Source organism: Pteropus alecto, unplaced genomic scaffold, assembly GCF_000325575.1.
Source record: "Pteropus alecto unplaced genomic scaffold, ASM32557v1 scaffold87, whole genome shotgun sequence".
NCBI classification, from domain to species: Eukaryota; Metazoa; Chordata; class Mammalia; order Chiroptera; family Pteropodidae; genus Pteropus; species Pteropus alecto.
In genome coordinates this window covers 12,842,815-12,863,034 of record NW_006443225.1, presented here as the reverse complement: position 1 = coordinate 12,863,034, position 20,220 = coordinate 12,842,815, and the positions used below count along the sequence as shown (strand labels likewise).

At 43.8% G+C, this 20,220-nt stretch overlaps 1 protein-coding gene across 6 annotated transcripts in view; it reads left to right on the top strand.

The window, feature by feature from the left end:
• The window catches only part of NCOA2 (nuclear receptor coactivator 2), a 252,360-nt gene that overhangs the window by 218,523 nt on the left and 13,617 nt on the right, over positions 1-20,220 (top strand). For all 6 annotated transcript variants that reach the window (XM_006924020.2, XM_015598653.2, XM_025041208.1 and 3 more), the window contains 7 exons: positions 696-906; positions 2,945-3,151; positions 5,802-6,014; positions 8,196-8,325; positions 14,604-14,769; positions 17,903-18,181; positions 19,140-19,217. In XM_006924020.2, coding sequence (XP_006924082.1) covers positions 696-906; positions 2,945-3,151; positions 5,802-6,014; positions 8,196-8,325; positions 14,604-14,769; positions 17,903-18,181; positions 19,140-19,217 — 1,284 coding nt within the window. The remainder of the gene's footprint in view (positions 1-695; positions 907-2,944; positions 3,152-5,801; positions 6,015-8,195; positions 8,326-14,603; positions 14,770-17,902; positions 18,182-19,139; positions 19,218-20,220) is intronic.

Sequence of the window (20,220 nt, the reverse complement as noted above, 5' to 3'; positions counted from 1 at the left end):
GGCTTCTGTTAAGTCGAGTCGACAGATGCTAGGTCTGGAGGCAACCTGTTTTTATTTCGCTCCCCAATAGTGTTTTGTCACCTAAGCCGGTGAGTGACTGAGAAAGCCAGTGTCATTCGAAACTGAAAGTACAAACAGGAAAAAAACACCACTCAGATTGAAAAGGCAACGCTTAGCTAGTCATGGTTACTTCAGGCTTATTTTGTGCTTTATCCCCTGCTCTTCAAAATTTGCTAAATAATGATTTTAGTGTATACTTGGATCATATTCTCTACCAGTGTTTTCTTGTTGTTATTTCTTAAGGAGACTTAACCACAAAACCTAGACCTGGACTGTAAGTCATAGTATACCCGTGGTTAGTTAGAAATTTACATAGTCATGATTAAATTATGGCCGTAAAATTAAGGGGAATTTATAAATTGCCGGTGAATCACAATGCTGGAGGAAAGCTTTCCTTCTAATTCAGTCGTCTCGCTTTTTACAGATGAGAAAATTGAGGACCAAGATTCAGTTGTGCGTCCTTTGTCAATTTTATTTTTTAAAAGATGACGGGTTAATTGTTAGGCCCGAGGTGGGCGTGTGTCCACATCTTTCATTTGCGCGTGGAACCTCATACCGGTGAGGGCTGTAATTGCAGGCAGGCCTGCGGGGCCCTCGCCGTGGGGCTGGATAAACTCTCTGTTTGTTAACTGCAGCCTGGCAGCGAGCTGGACAACTTGGAGGAGATTTTGGATGATTTGCAGAATAGTCAATTACCACAGCTTTTCCCAGACACGAGGCCAGGCGCCCCTGCTGGATCAGTTGACAAGCAAGCCATCATCAATGACCTCATGCAACTCACAGCTGAGAACAGCCCGGTTACACCTGTTGGAGCCCAGAAAGCGGCATTGCGAATTTCACAGAGCAGTGAGTATGAGATATTGATGGTTATACCAAGAAATTCCCATATAATCACCATCAGAAACAGGGGTTATTAAAATCTGATGCAAACAGCTTAGTCACTTCAAGGTTTTTATGGTCAGATAGCACCATCTACTGTTCCGGTCCTTCAAAACAAAAACAGTATTGAAAGCGGATTCTCGTGAACATGGCTTCTCAGCAGGCTCTTGTGTTCGATTGAACCAGCGTGGCATGTGACCTAGGTGGAGTTCTCTGGATGACTGCCTTATTTCCCTGCATTTCAGCCACTGCCTTCAGAAGTGGAGTGTAAGACAGATTTTGTGTTTTGATATGTAACTGAATACTGAAAATATAAAAAATTAGAAAGTTATGCTCACTTTTTAGGAATAAAATACTATTTAAAGAAGTCTTGAAATATTTAATCCTTGTACGTGAAAGGGACACATACGTTTAAAATATCTAGTCCTGCTTCTTAAGAATCCTCATGTAAACACCAGTTTTACATGGAGCTCTGTCACGTACATGTTCTCTAGCTGCATTCTGTGTCGTTAGTTCGGTGTAAAGCTTGACTTCAGAGGTTTAAGGGGATCTCTTCTTTCCCTCCCAGCACTTAGTTTACAGATTCGATAGTTGCCTGACGGCGTCCAGGAACTCGAATGGAAGAAAACATTTGTCCTGTTCCAGGAACGTAATTTATAGAAAGACAGATAATCTCTAGCATTAACTTGGTGAACAGAATAATTTTTTTTCCTTCTTCGAATACGTTTTGACCCAAAGCTTAGTGTTGGTTTCAAACCAGAAATGGCAACAATCAACCAAATCACAAAATAGCTTTAATTACTAGATCTTTTCTCAACTAATTTCTGATCATTCCGAAAAGGGTAAAACAAAGTAGAATTTTTGCCATTCCCTCTCAGACCTGCCTGTTTCTTGGGGTGTGGAGGGTTACTATGGGCCACGGGGGTTCAGGCTCACTAACCAGAGGAATTAACGAAGGGCAGGTTGTGTGCGAGCACGTTGTTTCTCCTCTACCTGCATCTCCTAAGAGTTTTCAGATTATCGGTTTTGGTAACCACACAACTAACTCCGATTCGGAAGTTATGGTCAGTCATGAACATAATTTCTATTCCAAGCTCTGATTCTTCTAAATATTTTGTTATTGTTAAGAACCTTTCCCTTTAAATGATTTATTTCATGCTATGTTTATATAATTCAGAGAAAGTAAAGTACTCAATTTTATTTAATGAATTAGCGCTGTAAGTTGTAATTTATAATATATTTGTACTTTTAAAATTTAATAGCATTGATATTAAATTGCTGGCTGTCTATGTGATAGTATAGTGCACTGAGATAGTGGTTATTACACAATAAATTCTTGTGAACTAACCATAAGAATCATTTCAAATCTAAATGGAATTTTCAAAAGCTGTATTTAAAACATTAAACGGGGCCCAAAAGCTTTAATAATTACTTCAGGTAACAGAATTCACACTTAAAGATTTTAACTTCCAATGAAAGTAGATATTTCTAACCTAATTCTGCTCCTAGGAAAGTCTGGTTAAGATACGATGCTCTTAAAAGAAAGAAAAAAAAAAAAGACATGATGATCTAACATTCAAACCACGTTTCTGTGTTTGCTGCTCGATGCAGGAGATGTTTATAGCTTCATAGCTGTGACAAAACAGTACTCCTAAATTCAAATAATATAACATATGAAGAAAACCACATTAGTGGTTTACTTAGCAAATACGATTGCATATTAGAAACGAGTGTTGGGGAGAAAAAATGGTAACCAATAGATGTGTTTTCCTTTTTTTGCAAGAATGTTAATAATTAAACTAGAGGCCCGTTGATTAGATTACGGGTCTGCATTTTTCTGGCTCTGCATATGTTTTTGTCTGGATTTGTCTTTTATGTGGGCACTTGTTCCCTGATGTGCATGTTTGCTATTTTACAGGTGTTATTTTCCCTAAACACTACTTCTATTACTATTCTTTTCCATTATCCTATATTAACCTTTAATTTTCATTTGTTTTCTCCTTAGCTTTTAATAACCCACGACCAGGGCAACTGGGCAGATTATTGCCAAACCAGAATTTACCACTTGACATCACATTGCAAAGCCCAACTGGTGCTGGACCCTTCCCACCAATCAGAAACAGTAGTCCCTACTCAGTGATACCTCAGCCAGGAATGATGGGTAACCAAGGGATGATAGGAAACCAAGGAAATTTAGGGAGCAGTAGCACAGGTAAGGGCTCAACTGCACTCCTGCTTTACTGGGTTACTTAACTTAATGATCTGTTCATCCACATCCAACTAGTAGAATTTTTCAAGTGAAATTTTCTATGTTAGAAGCTAACATTTGAACTTAAGTCTATAAATTTTCACCCTGAGAGTGGCACATGAAGCATCGGAGAGCATTCCAGTAAGCCGGCTGTTTATTTTCTGTGATCATTACTTTCACAAGGTTTCTAATCGTTAATGCCATAGCATAGGTTTATTTCACTTCTATTTCAGTTACTGTTCTAGACATTGATGTGGTGTATGTAAAATAATTGGTGGTTGCTAGCTTTTCATGATAATCCGAGATAATCCCAAAACTCCCTATTAATTTGTGTTCGGAGAATTTCAGAATGAGAGTTTAAAATTCAACCAACCTTTTTTTGGATACTTATAAATGATACAATTCTCAGTCAGAAAAATATTAATTAAAAACAAAAGACTTAAACCAGTAGTGTGCCTGTCCTGATAGTAACTGCGGGTCCAGGGCTCCTTTTTGAAGATGGATGAAGTTGCCTATGATCTGGTTTGGACCTTGACCTGCTATAAGTTAAGGTGTCTGCCACGTTGCCCAGGCACACTCGTAAGTGATCGTCACTGTCATAGCAGCTCCCGTATTCCCAAACTTCCATCTGATTTGGGCCAGAAATCACTGCCACAGCACTGATCACTGTTGCCACCACGCCCTGTACCCTGTAATGCCTGCTTCATAGAGATGGCAGCATGCTAATGAAGAAGAGCTCACAATTTATAGCTTTCTTCCTTTGTCGAAATGAGGTTCTAGAGACAAAGGCGTTGAAAGAATGGATGTTATAAAAAGAACTTATATTGGTGGGTGTTTAATTTTTGTTTCTTTTTTTTTTTTTTTTTTTGGCAGTCTATAATCCCTGTGTGCACTTGCCATTTAGATAGCTACCTAAAAATAAGAGTTTAATTTAAAGAGAAAAGATGGATTTTTTTTTCTTTCTGTTGTCGATAAGCAATTTATGGGAAACATGAGCTATGCTGTATTAAAATAGTTTATTCAACAAACAGATATTTATTGGGTGCCTATTATAAGTGCCAGCACCTGACTGCTTCACTAATTTGTATATTCACAGAAACAGTGTCGTATTAATTTTAGTTTTAAGATAAAGTATTGATGTATATTAATAAAATATTAACTTATATAAAATTCTAAAATAGAAAAGGAGTCAGTGACTTATTAAAAGTGGCTTCTTACTAGAGAACACAAGGAGATCTGAGTTCTCGCAGGAATCTTAAGGGAGAATTTGGGATACACCTGTATTCCAGTCTGGGCAGCCTGGCATCACTAGTGTCCGGGCGATTATCATACCAACCTGTGCTTTGTTTCAGAAAAGTAAAAGAAGACTGAGAGCTACCCCCGTTATAATTGCGTTAATATTGTTGAATTATGAATGATTTTCCCTTCTGCTTTCTAGACTTTTTCTAATCTTGTTATGTTATTTAGATGATAGATTATTGGAAAACTAAAATGCCTGTTCTCCCATAATATCTTTGTATAGCTCAAACCGAATCTTAAAATGGTTTATAAAATGTATCTTACTCTGATATCGTTCTCTTTCCATCTAATTAATTAGCCTTCACTCAGTCATCTCAGAGCAGTGCATTCTCATCTCACCAGTAAAAACCCACCCCCCGAGCATGAGCTCTCCATAACTGAATATGCTGTTTTCAGTCGTTTAAAAACATGAAAGTGAATGAAAGCAAGCCATGTGTTTGAAAGCAGAACTTTTATGTATCCATCATTAAACATTTCAAAATGAAAGTTCCTCACTTGGGGTTTTTCCAGAAGCCTTAGACTGTCAAGTCTTAGTACATCTCTGGCCGTTGCCAGCATCCCAGGGGCCAGGCCGAAGGGAGCAGACTCGTGATCCTGTTTGCCAGAGTTGTGTTCTTGTTGTTCTGTGTGGTCAAATCACTATTAGTATCTCCAGCATAAAAGAATTTTTACAGCTCTGTCCTAACCCATTCTGGGTCTGAATAGTCAGGAATGCGGCTGAAATAGTAGGCATTCCTTTTCTTTGACTAGAAAGAAGTGTAGCAGAAAGATCCGGCAATTTCTCCATGCTCTAGAGGCTACCTTGCTCAATTTTGAAGCTTACCAAATTATGATACTCAGAAAAGGATTTGAAGATTTAAAGTCTGGCATAGGCTTCACGAGATATTCTCCGTGATTTTGGTTTGTCATTAGAGTAATAATTATCAGTTTGTACCTTGTTCCTCTCAGCCTCACCTCCCTTTTGGAAAGTAAAGCATTGACGTGTGTATCATCAGCTAATGTGATTCACTTCCTGAGGAAGGAAGTTGGGGTTATCCACACGCCACAGCACCTGTGTCTAAGTGCATATGGGAACAATTTTAACTGCTTTTCTGAACTGTAAAGAGTGGCAAGTCCTTGCTGCGAAAAACTTTGTAGTAATTGCCAATTCTTATGTCTTAGCCAGGGCCCACGTCTGTCCCAGTGAGGGCGTTAGCTGTCGGGCTGACTGCATGTTACTGGATGGTTACCTTGTACAGAGTAAGATCATCTGGTGTTCAGCGTGCTGAGTATGCTTCCAGTCACTGCAGCTCAGTTTTCTTTGGCTTGCCTGCAGGCATGATTGGCAGTAACGCTGCCCGGCCCACTATGCCATCTGGGGATTGGGCACCACAGAGTTCTGTGAGAGTCACCTGCGCCGCCACTACCAGTGCCATGAACCGGCCAATCCAAGGAGGTATGATCCGGAACCCAACAGCCAGCATGCCCATGAGACCCAGCAGCCAGCCCGGCCAAAGGCAGATGCTTCAGTCTCAGGTCATGAGTATAGGTAAGGTCTTCTAGCGCTCTTGACTTTTAATTTCCATGCTTGCTTAGACGAGAGTCACCGCTCCATAGGCCTTTCCAGACAAGCACCCAGTCTGCAGTTCAGGTCATCCCCCCACGCCGAGTTGCCATAAGTGGGGTCTGGCCGGAGCTCTGTAAAATCATAGACTCTCAAAGGTTTCCAGCTATGTGAGAGAATCAACTATCTTCATGATATTTTATTTTCATTAAATTATCTACTTCGGCTCTGAATTGGGCAGTGAATTAAGTGCCACAATGTAAATCTTAGGTATACGATATTTTAAAGAAGTATTTCAGTGATACAGCAGTGGTTCCTAACTGGGTGATCATCAGAATCATCTCAGGACCTTAAAATGCAGATTCCTAGGCCACTGCCCTAGGCTGTTAAACTAGACTGCGGGGTCCTCACTGGAGAGGCAGGTCTTACTGAACATCTTGTAAAATGTGAGGGTCGGTAGAATTCTGTTTGGATACGATTTATGTCGTTAAAGTTAATGGTCTGGTACGTTGCTGCGTGGCTCCATTCATATGATGAGTGTTACTGGTTGCCTAGGGGTTGGGGAGGAATGGGGACTGACCTCTAGTGGTAACTCTTTGGGTTTCTTTTGGGGGAAATAGAAGGTTCTGAACTTGATTGTCGTGATGGTTGTACAATTCTGCACATAGAAAACCCACTGAATTGTACACTTGTAAACAGGTGAATTGTATGGTGTGTGAATTATATCTCAGTAAAGCCATTCCTTTTTTAAAGAATTAATGGTGTGCGCAGCTCATACTCAAGATTATTTTGTCAGTCACTGACATATTAACCTTCTTATTTTGTACATTAGCATAACTCAGATAAGTTCATGTTCATATACTTTTTCATGTACCTAGATGTTGTGCCATGAATAAAAGCTCAATCATTAGCGGAAAGGCGCCACTGTTGTTTTGAGAAGATAATGCAGAATTTTCTTCCCTAGCTGCTTAACTGCTCAGTGCAGTTTGGCTTATCGATTCTGGAACACGACATTCTAATGCCTTCCTACAGAGAATGTACTTTGGAGTTAATTAATGGGTGGTCCCCAAACATAAATTCATGTCATTTGAGGCTTGCATGAAAAATGCTTAAAATGGCCAGAATCTTATGAAAAATTAAACTGGGAAATTCTTAAGATATCAATTCCTTCATTTTAAAATCATAATAATAAATTCATTACACCTAGAAATTTAATTTACCTTCACTGAAGGGCACCTCACCTGGCTTTTGAGCTTGAAATAGGGCTCTATGAGCTTTACTGTGTAGCTGAATTTCTCCAATATGTAATAGACTCAAAAAAAGCTGTGAACTCAACAGAAAATCTATTGTAATGGAAGATAGGTCTACAGATAATGATAACAGTAAAATCATTTAAACCCTCATATTTTCTATTAGTCTGAAACCTCTAAAAAGACGTCTAAGAACGAGCACCCCTGAGCCATCTAGGCCCCCCTTCTGCACCCCCTACTCTGGCGGAAGGGGTAGCAGCTATAGTGAGTAAGGGTCAGGAGCAAGCAGCCCAGACCAGCACTTCTCAGAAGTGCCAGTGCCCCTCGGGGCATCTGCAAGGCCAAAGTTCTAGAAGGTACGTGCTGTGTTATGTCACAGTGTATGGGATGCAGAAGCGGACAGGAGATTCTGGCTGTCTTCTGTCAATCCAGATGGTTTGCAAACATGTAAAAATAATGCCACTAAAACATTTTTTGTTTTGTTTTGTTTTTCATTTTAAAAAAGTCTTGTTTGTGTTAACATATAGTGAGTGGGTTTACTATGATGATTTTAAATGAGTTAATAATTACTTTTCTATTTGCTCCTTTCAATTTCCAATAACAATAAATGTCAATAAGGTATAACCCACATAAACAAAAGCCTTTAAAAAAAAAAAAAGAATATAAAGGGTCTTGAGTGCAAAAGATTTAGAAGTGCTGCTGTAGATATTCCCTAATGCAGGCGATTAGCCTTGATATTTACTGCCTTTATTTCTATATCAGAACAAAAATTCAGTCTTATTATTTTCACCTAATTATTACTGCTTCTGTCTTTTTCATTTTCTGGAAACCAGATATTTCAGTTTGTATTACATAGCAGAAATAGATACTTTCGTGATTACAAGTCGTAAGATTTTGGGGTTCTTGTCTTTTTCAGGGCCATCTGAATTAGAGATGAATATGGGGGGACCCCAGTATAGCCAACAGCAAGCTCCTCCAAATCAGACCGCCCCATGGCCTGACAGCATCCTGCCCATAGAGCAGGCATCTTTTGCCAGCCAGAGCAGGTGAGTCCTGCGCTCTCAGATCAACAAGCAGTTCTTCGTGAGTTCTGTAAGCTGTTTCATATGTGCCTAAGCCAGAAGTCAGTCTTTTCCTTTTGAATAGTTGGTACCTGACCATTTCTCATGTATTCAAACTGTATCATCTACTGGGCAGGGGGTTTTGGGGAGGGGGAAATCCAAAAATCAGTTAGAGCTAGGGCTTGCCTTTAAGGAAGCTACAGTTTACTTGGAAAATAAAATATGTACACTGATAACTGTAATATGAGGTAGTGGGCACTATAAATGCCATAAGAGAAATAAACCATTTTTCAAGAGATCATCCAACTGGGATGATAGGGAAAGGCTTCAAAGTCGTGAGAAATGGTGTAATTTCAGGAGATGGAGATGGCGGGAAGCCAGTCCACCTGGCAAAAGCAGCTTAATCGGAGGACTGGATATGACAGAAGCAACACAATATGTTTAGGGTAACAAAACCGTCTAGTTTTATGTTATGTATATTTTGCCACATTAAAAAATAAATAAAAGACAATATCAAGATTTGGCTGAGAGAGAAGATTAGTAAAAGAATATATTTATGGAAGGCCTTAAATATCAAACTCTAGTCAGTCTTTGTACATTAAGCCATCAAAACAGGTTTTTGAAAAAGGAAGTGGCATATGAACAACTTTAATGAGTTCTTTGGTTCTGATTATCGGTCTAATCGTTTTTGTTTCCCTGTAGGTGATCTTTTCTCTCTAATTGCTTTTGAACAATTCTTTGTATTTGCTGCATCGTAGCTTCCCTACAGCGTGTCTAGGTGTGGGTTGATATATTTGTACTACTCAGCATTTGGCATATGTTGTTCATTTCTAAAAGTTGTTTTTCTGGTTATTTTTCATAGCCTCTTTTCGTTGGCTCATTTTGGTGACTCCGTGTGATTAAATATTGCATTCATCGTTATTTTCTAAATTTCTTTATTCAGTAATGTCAATATCTGGATTTCTTGGCATTCCAAATCCAGCGATTGACTCGCCCGTGGTGACCTGTTTTCCCGAGGACTTTGATACTCTCTCGTTGTGAGTCGTAGCTGATCCTAGTCAGTGAAACATCTGCAGTTGAAGTCGAGGACACTTTTCTTGAGGGGGAGTTTGCAGGGGTCTCTGCCAGGGGGCGGGGGGTGTCACTCCTGACCAAGTCACTCCGGGTCCCCTCAGCTCAGGCCTCAGCAGGCTTAGGGGAGCTCTTCCACTGCACTGTGGCTTATGGATAAAAGCGCACCTGTCACCAGTGGCTAAGGGACGCTCAAGTTTCAGCTCATCGGCGTTGCTGGTTTGGTGTTTGCCTCTGAGAGTTCGTTGTTCCCTGCAGAGGTGCATCCCTGTGTGTTACATGCATAATCTCACTGCCGTGTACCTGTGGCAGAGCACTGGACGCAGATGTTGCACGGTGACCCTGGGGCCTAGGTGACAGCGTTGCTCAGCTGGTTGGGTGAGCGAAGAGCCCCCAAGGCAGGGAGAGACGGCGTGGGAACTTGCAGGCTGGAGCATTGTTCTCCAGGAAGCAGACTTCCTAGAAAACCAGCCTGGAGAGACGAGGCCTCGAGGCGCCTGCGTGAAGAGCTGTGGTGAGAGGCCCGGAGAGGCCTTGCGCAGACCAAACGGGCCATCCCGTGGGGTGTTCTAGTCTAACGTGATGTAGTTCTCTTATCAAATTCTCAAATGATGACACTCAACAAGGCTTCTGAAATTTCACTAAGGTACAGTACATTTTCAGAGCTACTCATTTGTTCTTTTAAAAATACAAGTTTCTGAGGGAGTTCCACTCGGAGATGTAACGCGTTGGTCACAGTCAGCATCGCACGGCTCGGGGCTGTGTAAGTGCCCCTTTTCCTTCCTCTGTCTTAAGGGTGTAATTAGGGACTCAGAGGATCCCGTGAAGTTTTAAAAGTATATATATGAGAAGATGACTATGAGACCAGCGACAGGATTTGTGAGAAAGAGTAGGGAGCTGGTTATGTCACTGAGAAGAACGATGAGGGGACTGCGTGATAACTGTTTCAGGTAGATGAAGCAGGAAGGGTGCTCTCCACTGTGATCCATTCACTTAGGGGGAGAAACGAGGGTTTCCAAACCCAACTGCCTGTGAGCCACCCCCAGGGCCTCATTAAAAGGCAGGTCTGGGCGGGGCCCAGGAGTCTGCATTTCTCACAGGCCCCAGCTGACGCCCGCGCCACAGTCGTCGCCCTGCACTTTGAGTAGGAGTGAGGCGGTGGGAGAGCCGACAGGGAGAGCCGCGGTCAGGCCTGGTGGCCCTTCCGGCCTAGCGTCCATGGCCGAGGAGCCGCCACCCCTGGGCTCTCAGGGGCGGGCGCGTCGTCGAGTGACCACTGCCGCCGTGCTCAGACGCCTGCTTCGTCTGCGTCCTTTGTCTGCGTCTTTCCAGCTCTTCGAGTCTAATTTTGTGGTGTCGGGGTGTGTTATATTCTTTCTACATGTTTATTTGACACGTTAAAAACCCACCCATTTCCATGGAAACTCGCACATGATGAAAATATAGTACAATAATTAAATCCAGCACCTGACGGTTGTCTTTGAATGAAATGTCAAAGATTCGTTTCTAGGGAAAACCGGGCCCAAAGTTAGGATTTTCAGTGTTGCCCAAACAGATGAGAGTTCTGTTTTTTTGTTTTGTTTTGTTTTTTTGTTTTTTAAAGAATCCCAGAGTTTAGTGAGTCCAGTTCCAGAGTAAGCTCGTTGGGTTTGCCACGTGCGTTTCATGACTCAGCACTGGCCCTGCTCTGTGGCCGCAGAGCAGGGTACTGTCCGTCAGCTTTCTTTGTCTAAGAGCTGTGTAAACAAAACATTGTCACCACTTTGAAAGGCATTTCACTTTTTCCAGCCACTTACCCCCTCCACACACACACACACACACACACACACACACACACACACATACACACACACACACACTTCTTTTATTTTAAATAATTCAGTTCAGAAGAAATTTACAACAGTAATCTTATTGTCATAGAAACTCAGGAGTGATAGATAACAAAGGTTCTGACCAGATCTCTTCTGAAAGAAAAGCAGAGCTTTTTTTTAACCCCCTTTATAAGTGTCACCATTAATATTTTTAATTTTTACTGCCGACCTACTTAGGAGTAGGATTTTTAATGTTTTACAAACCCAGCATTAGTCTATGTACACATTTCAAAAAGACACGTGGTCATTTATTGATGGCTGAATTTCCATTTTCTGTGGTTCCATTGTGGTTTTTTTCCTTCATTCATCCGGTATGTAAAAACAGATATTTAAAATACAACCCACAGTTTATAGATGATTTTTTTTTTTTAAAGATTTCTGTTGGATTTACAAAAGTGATTTTCTCTTGAAATACAGTAGCTGCCTTTCACTAAAGACTTGCTTTCATGTTAAGTTCAAAATTTCTGGGTTAGTTTGGTTTTCTCTCATTGGAAATCTGTCTGAGTAAAGTTTCTTCTGTTAACTGTTCCTCATCATGTGGTAGCTGCTCCTGTTTTGCAGAATTTTGAAAATAACGTGTGAAAAGTGACGGCAGTGGTATGATTTCTTAAGCAAGAGCTCGGAATTACCCTTACTCCCCTCATTGCCATCCTGTGTGTCCTACTAGTCCATAAATAAAAGTGCGGATTTCAAGAAATGAGGTTTCCGTTGATGACAGGTCTGCCTTCTGCTAGTTTACTGCTTGCCATGTTACACCAGCCCGGGGCCTGTGTGTGTGCACCCCTCCTTCCTCCGAATTTCATCCTCCTCTTAGTGTTAGGTATGTCTGTCAGATACCATCTAAATTGTAACTATTTTGTAAGTGCCCAAAACGTAGGAAATAATTTCTTCATTATTTTGGTGGCCATTTATAAAATTGAGATTGGAAATCTGAATCAATATTTTTTTCTACAAGCCAAGCATATTCTGACGTCTTTAAGAGAGGTGATATAACTCATTGTATGTCTAAATGTATAAAACTAAGCCACAATGCAATGTATTTTTCTGATTATAAAGTATGATATTCTGGCTAGATCAGGAACCCTTTATTTTCATCAGCTGATAACTTACTGAACTAGTTGAAATCCTAGGCCAACACAGAGATTTAAGATATCCTCCCTAGGTTCTGTCTAAAGTTGGCGTTTTTAACATAATTGCTGATATTGGTTTAGCTTAGCACAGCAGGTGGAGCTAGCGTTGGGAGGAGTCTGGTCGCAGTGGCTGCGAAGGAGATGCATCCAGCCCCTGACCTGAGGCAGGCAGACTCTTCCACGGAACCGGGAGTGGGAGTGGGGAGTGATAACCCCCAGTGTTGTGGTGCGCGTGGCCTCTTCTGGAAAAAAGATGAATTGCCTGGGATGGGTGGGCCTCACAAGGAAGTTGTGGGCGCTAAGTTTAGACAAGTTCAACTTGACCAAAGTGTGTGTGTCCTTGAATTCCACCGCTGCCCGGCTCAGTGAAGTGTGTTTTGGGACAAGGAACCCGACAGCATCGTGACAGGAGAGCCGGAGGGTGAGCAGAAGGGAACTACGTTGAGTCTCAGCTTGAGTCGGGGAGGCCGCGACCAAAGTGGGGAGCCCTGGGGGTCCTGTTTCACTTGTCAGTCTGTGTCATGCATTCGTTTGATTTTCTTTTTAATTAAAAGGAAAACGCATGTAACGGAACTGCATTGATTTTTTAGGAAATTGTTTAAGCGTGAATGAGTATTTGCATTAGGTATGTTTGTTGGGCTCTGTCTGCTGCGGCAGGTTGTCTTGCAAACAGGAAATAGCGCCTCCCCTTCCTTCTGACGCCGGGTGTCAGATTCCAGACTGACAGGTGTGGGTCCACGCAGTGCTGAGTTAGAAGAGAGCAGATTTCACTTTAGCCTGTCGTCGACGGAGGGAGGGGGTCGTCGATGGCGGGGGAGGGGTCGTAGTTATATAGGAACAAAGCTTCTGGAGAAACAAAAGTTGAAAATTATTAAATAAATCTAGACAAAATACTCGATGCCACACTTAACCAGCATCTTTGGAGATGAGGCCTCAGGCCTAAGAGAACTTGGCGCACAGATGACACCCACTCTCGGCTCGATGCCACACTTAACCAGCATCTTTGGAGATGAGACCTCAGGCCTAAGAGAACTTGGCACACAGATGACACTCACTCTCGGCTGTGACTTGAGTTTTTTTTTTTTTTTTTTCCATGAAGCTGACCACATCCAAATGTTGGCCGCTCTTCTGTGGGGAATCTCCTCCTGTCTCGGCTTCCGTGATAAGCAGTCCTGCGGTTTTTCTCCTTCTCGTTGTTGCTTTTCGTGTCTCCTCCTCCTTCCCACTCTCTAAGTGTAGCAGAAGTGGAGTGAATCTGTCCGCAGCTGTGTTTAAAAAGTTAACTCTGAGAGAGTGGGGAAGGTCAGTTAATTTAAATTAGAAAACTTTTATATACCACAGAGTTTGGAATTTAGGGTTATGGTTTATCACCTGTTACTTCATATAGAATAACAAATACGATGTGCATATTTGTGATCTACTTTCCTCGACAAACTCAGGCAGGCTAAGAGGCACGCTTCTTGAGGGCTTTAGTGAATGTTTACAAGTCCTGTTTATGCATGACTAAGGAAGTTCCTATTAGTCCAGTCAAGTTTAGTCTAGTGACAGCTGAGTTAAAAAAAAATGGATGTGGATTTTGTGCCTGTAGTTCTCTAGTCTCCACCAGGTAGGTCATCATGGCCTCATGTGAAATAAGACTTCTATCAGTTTGCCTTCCTTTGATGACTTCAGTGCAAACGGCATGGCCTCATGTGAAATAAGACTTCTATCAGTTTGTCTTCCTTTGATGACTTCAGTGCAAACGTGTGTGCGTGTGTGCGTGTGTGCGTGTGTGCGTGCACGTACGTGCTTGAGGACTCAGTGTAGACTTATGGAAGTGAAATGGCCGGATGCACCCTGCACTCGGTGGCCTTGTGTTAGAGTCCCAGCCTTGCAGTGTCCACCTTGTGAGCACCACCAGCAAATGGTTTCGCCTCTCAGCCTCAGCGTTGCCGGCTCGCAAGTGGGGACGGGGTACAGTAAAACAAGAATCATACATCAGATGCCTGGACTGGTGCCTGGCCTGTGTCAGGCACTGAAAAAGCTGTATCTGTCATTTTGGGTTGTCATTTTGTTCTGTGTCCAGCTGTTTTTACTATTCTACTACAAAGGCCCTGGAAGTCAACTGATATTTTTGTCTTTAAGGGGAAAAAACTGTTCTCTCATCAGCCTGCGTTTCCGTGGGCCCAAGGTGAAGTTCGTCTCTTTACAGGCAGCCGTTCGGCAGCTCTCCGGACGACTTGCTGTGCCCACACCCTGCGGCCGAGTCTCCCAGCGACGAGGGAGCGCTCCTGGACCAGCTGTACCTGGCCCTGCGGAACTTCGATGGCCTGGAGGAGATCGATAGAGCTCTGGGAATACCCGAGCTGGTCAGCCAGGTACGCCCGGAGGGAAGCTGGCGGGGCCAGCAGTGGCGTGGGCCTGAGGATGACCATTTTCTTTTGCTTACAGGTAATCCGCAGTCTGCTTATTAGAACACTTGTTTCCCTCATCCCAGGCCAGCTCCATTTTCTTTCTTCCTCTCTCCTTCCATGTGACTCTCACATAAACTTTTGCCCAGGAATGGAAAATACAGAGAATGAGCTTTACATATAATTTAGGTTATTGAGTTGAAAGGCAGAAACTCTACCCCAGCTCACCTAATGGCAGGGAGGGACAGGCAAGGAGAGAGAGACCAAAGACGACGGAACATTGACCCAGAACCCGTTCATCTAAAACATCAGTATCCGTGATCACCATATTAATCTTAGATTTGTGGGCTGGTGATCAGACGCCCTTTGTGCTAAAAGAATGCTTTGCACATACGTTAGCAGAAGTCATTTTAGAGGTAGCTGTAGTTCATTAGTTATTTTGACCTTTGTGTGGGTGTAGTTATTTTGACTTTTGTGAAGTCATTTTAGAAGTAGTTGTAGTTCATTAGTTGTTTTGACATTTTTGGGGATAGTCGAGCATAAATGGGAATGTAAAGAAGTTAACTAAGCTTAGTGTGCTTTAGTTAGTTAGCATTCCTCCTCCTGGCAGTTAGTTGGTTACTTAAAGTAAGTCTCTACTTTAAGAGTAATTTATAGCGGTAATATTATAAATAACCTGACCATCTCATGAAATAACAGTACTTTCTGAATGTGGCTACCCAGCTAAATGTGTGTGGCGAGGCCATCCTGGTTCGCTGTATGAAGAGTAACCTAGAAAAAAACCCATCTCAGTCCCACTACTGTCTCCTTTCTTCTCAGCTTGAATCATCTTTATTTCTTGTTACTAAAAAGCACTTTCCAGTGTCCAGTCTACCTCTCGGACATGTCATGAGAGTCTGTGATGAAGGTGATGCAGAGTCATTGGAGACTCTGAAGCATTAAAAATAGTCTCGTCACAATTCCCACAGTTCAGCAGACATAAGTGGGAGTTAAGACTGTCGATTCATATTGAGAATGGAAAGAAATGACTTGAGGTTTGCGTGATATAACCTGAAATAATCAAGAAAGGAAAATGGAGTTTAAATGTTTCCTGTGCGGCTGTCGTGCTTTGTCTTTGGTGGTAGTTAGAATTTAGCATTCAGTGTTATTCCCCTCGAGTTTTGTTTGAGTAACATCTATTTGTTTGTGAAATTTATTGGAGCGACATTGGTTAATAAAACTATATAGGTTTCAGGTGTGCAGTTCTATTACACATCATCTGTATGTTGCATTGTGTGTTCACCACCCAAAGTCAAATCTCCTTCCGTCACCATAGATTTGACCCTTCACCCTCATGTACCTCCCCCCGTCCCCTGGTAACCACTACACTGTTGTCTGTGTCCATGAGTCTCCGTTTGTCATGTTCGTTTGTTGCTTTCAGTTTTATATCGCACATTTGAGTGAAATCGCGGTTCTCAGCTTTTTCTGTCTGACTTATTTTGCTTGACATGATAATCTCGAGAAAGCACCCTCATACACTGCCGATAGGGATGTAATTGGTGCAGCCACTATGAAACAGTATGGAGGCTCCTCAAAAAATTAAGACTAGAATGACCGTATAACCCAGCAAATCTCTTCTGGGTCTCTACCCCCAAAATTTCAGAACATTTATCCATAGAGATATATGCACCTCGATGTTCATTGAAGCATTATTCTCAGCGGCCAGGACGTGGAAACAACTGGAGTGTCCTCCTAAGTGACATTTAAAAATCTGATCCTCGGGGTTGTTGAGTGACTTATAGCATTGTTTTGATCAAAACTGGTGTCATTTCATCATTTAATGTGTTTTTAGTCTCCCTTTTTTCTGTTTATTTGTATTTCTGTTTGGTCTCATCACATCTATCACCCTTCTGCCGTATTAAACGATTGTAGAGCTGTGGCTGTCGGGTGGAGTCGGGAGTGCAGGTGAACTTCATTTGTACTCATCAGAGTTGTGCGTTTTCTTTGAAAATGGAAATTCATTAAATTCTCTCTCTGTTAAAGATGGGCAAATATTTAAACTTCTGAGATGGTTTTGCGGATGTAGATAGAGCAGTAACTCAGCAATGAATGGGTTCGCCCACATAGACTCCATTCACATTTTTACAAGTATCGTGGGGTGGGTAATGGGCCCAGTTCTCACGGGCCCACCTCAGGGCGATGCCAGTCTGAACCCCGGCCGGCTCCAGGCCCCTGCTCCAAGGCGGGTGGCCTGGTTTGAGAAAGCCTGGGATGTAACAAGGCTAAAGAAAACCTCAGAGGTGTTTTTGCTGTTGGGCTCTTTCATCCTATATGTCGGGGGCTTGTAGCGGTTGATCCTGGAGGCAGAGCGAAGAGGCGACTTAGCCGGGTACACCCTTCCGCGTAGACACGGGGCCAGCCGGCCTGCGTTTTCTATACCTGCCCCATTCTGACCCAGATAGATGGGGGCGGCCCTAAGAAGTCAAGAATGACAAACACGTTAAATATGTCTAGTAGGTAATAAGATGGGGCAAAATGTGGGGTGTGTAGGAAATTCTGACAGCCACAGAAAACAGTTAATAATAAAGGCAGCGTATCACACCTGTGAGGAGCGTGGGTCCTAAGTCACAAACTGGGGCGGAACCCACTCCTTACCAGCCAGGTGGGCTTGCAGCAATTTGCTTCATGTCTCCAAGCTCAGTTCTGTTATCTGCAAAACGGGGATAATGGTGGTAGGGACCCCAACACTGCTGCTCACAGCTAAAATGAATTACACAGGTATGGATTACCAATCAGAAAACTTTACACGTCTAGTGGACATCTGCGTTTTAAAGTCCAAGTCCGTCTCTGATTGGTGGAGTGTGCAGGTGGCATTCCGTAGCTGTGCCCCGTGTGTCCCTTTTCTCGGAAGAAGTGTCACTGCAGTCAGGCCTGACCCCTGTTTTTTCCCTCATGTAACTGGATCTACTGAGCAAAGAGGCTTTTCTGGGAAGAAAAGTGAAGTCAAGCTAAACGTACCTTTGCGTAGTGAGTACGGTATAAAAAGCTTCAGCCTTATGTTTACCCTGCTGTTTTTAGTGGTTTTATTTGTCACTTTGCTCTCTGGGGGCTGTCTCTTCAGAGCCAGGCAGTGGATCCGGAACAGTTCTCAAGCCAGGAGTCCACCATCATGCTGGAGCAGAAGGGCCCCGTTTTCCCGCAGCAGTACGCGTCTCAGGCACAGATGGCCCAGGGTAGCTACACTCCCATGCAAGACCCAAACTTCCACGCCATGGGACAGCGGCCCAGCTACGCCACGCTCCGCATGCAGCCCAGACCGGGCCTGAGGCCCGCGGGCCTGGCACAGAGCCAGCCAAATCAGCTGCGGCTCCAGTTGCAGCACCGCCTCCAAGCACAGCAGGTGTGTTCTTTGCTGGTGCCCGGAAAGTTGGGGTGATGAGGCGGGGGGGGGGTGGACATAGAGAAGAGACCGATGGGTGATGATGCAGCGATCGTGTGCTCTTTTGGGGGGCTTAGATCTCATTCTGTCCTTTCTAAGAGGGCGCAGACCGATGGGTGATGAAGCAGCGATCGCGTGCTCTTTTGGGGGGCTTAGGTCTCATTCTGTCCTTTCTAAGAGGGCACAAACTTTTCCAAGACGATTCTACAATTTCCATACTCCTTCCTCCCTTCCTCCCTCCCTCCCTCCACTAGCTCCGCTTCGGCACAGAGCAGCTTTCCTTTCATTTCCCGGCTCTGTTTATGACGTTCTAACCTGGAGCTCATTGCGCCTCAGTTTTCATCTGTCAACAGGGCTTGTTACACTTGTGCAGGGCGACGCGTAGCTATTTAAAGGGCCTCGCACAGCTCCAAGCCCAGAGCGGGCAGCTAGGGTGACAGCAGCTCCTGTCAGGAGTCCCATCTCATGACAGAAAGTCACCGTTAGCTGAATGGTGGCGAAGGGGTGTTCCTTATGGAATGCCTGTTTAGTGCAAGAAAACGTGATCTTGAAACAAGCCCGGACCCATTTAGATCATACAGCCAGTAATAACACTGCAGGCTTTCAAATCTCCTTTCGTTTTCGTGAGTAACGAATGCTGCCTTTTTCTAGTTTCCCTCTTGGCCTCCTTTTCTGGCCCTTCGCCTCCCTTTCTCCCTTGCAAACAGCGTGTTTTCCAAACAGTCCTAAATAATCTCCTGGCTATAAGTGAAAGTTTGCTCATAACTATCTTTGGGAATTCAGCTGCAAGCCACGGAGGTTTGGCATCCAACGGCACGCAGATGTTGGGTCGGGAGGGTGATTTCTTTAGGAAAGCGATTTGAAATAAAATATATTCTCCTTTTAAAATGCATTCATTCTCCTGCGTGAATGCATTTAGAATCGCCAGCCGCTTATGAATCAGATCAGCAATGTTTCCAATGTGAACCTGACTCTGAGGCCTGGAGTACCAACACAGGTAAGGAGAGACCAGCCGCCGGCTTTCCCTGTGTTCATTCAACTCCTCTTGTCATTTCTTCCTCTATGATAGTCCGTGTAAAGTAGCTTCGAAGCCATACCGTCCGGGTCAGCACAGTGGGCCTGTGATGTCGCTCGGTTTTCCATCTGCTTCGTCGCTCCCTGCCATGTTTATTGCCCGGTGCAGTCAGTTCTCCTTATTCACGTCTGTCATGTTCTACAAACTTAGGGCAAACACTGACTGAGTAGCTACCGAACCACTGATGCAAGGGGAAGGAAAGAGTCAGGCTCCTGTGAGCCCCTGGTCGCAACACTTTCATCAGTCCTGGTAACATGTAACCCTGTTTCAGGCGTGTTTCTGTTTGAAGATGCCTGTTCAGTATTGATACATACTGTCGATTCCCCAGCACTGAGCTCACAGCCAGCAGCGCCGTGACTCCCGCCTGGAGGACGCGCGTCCCACACACACGTTTCCTGCGCACGGCCCGGCACAGCCTCGTGCACTGGGCACTACGCAGCTCTGCAGCACTGCCCTCGGGAGCCATTTTACACGGCGGGGTCGCCAGCAAAAGTACAACAGTGTCAAAAACGTGCAACCAAATAGTCCACAAAGGAGGCCCCTTATTTACAGAATGGAAGATGACAGGAAGGCGCGTGGGGCGTCTCGCACGCCCGTGAACGGCAGCAGCGCTGTGCATATCGATTTGGGGGTTACAGATACATTTTAGTGAGTCAGCAAGTTCACAGGAACGGAATCCACGACAGGAGGACTGGCTCTGTGTTGCCGGGGCCCAGAACCGGCCGCATACCGCCTCCTGACGGCAAGCGTTGGTGCCTCTTCCCGCACGCATCCCTCCCCGCATCGTCCCAGCTCCCCTGTGTGCCCTTGTCACCCTCCCTCCCCACACGACCCCTTCCTTCCTGCCTCTGCCCAGCTTTTCCTGAAGTGCTTCAGGCCACCTTTGGGCGCATCGATTCGGTTCCCCTTTAGACTTGAATGTCCC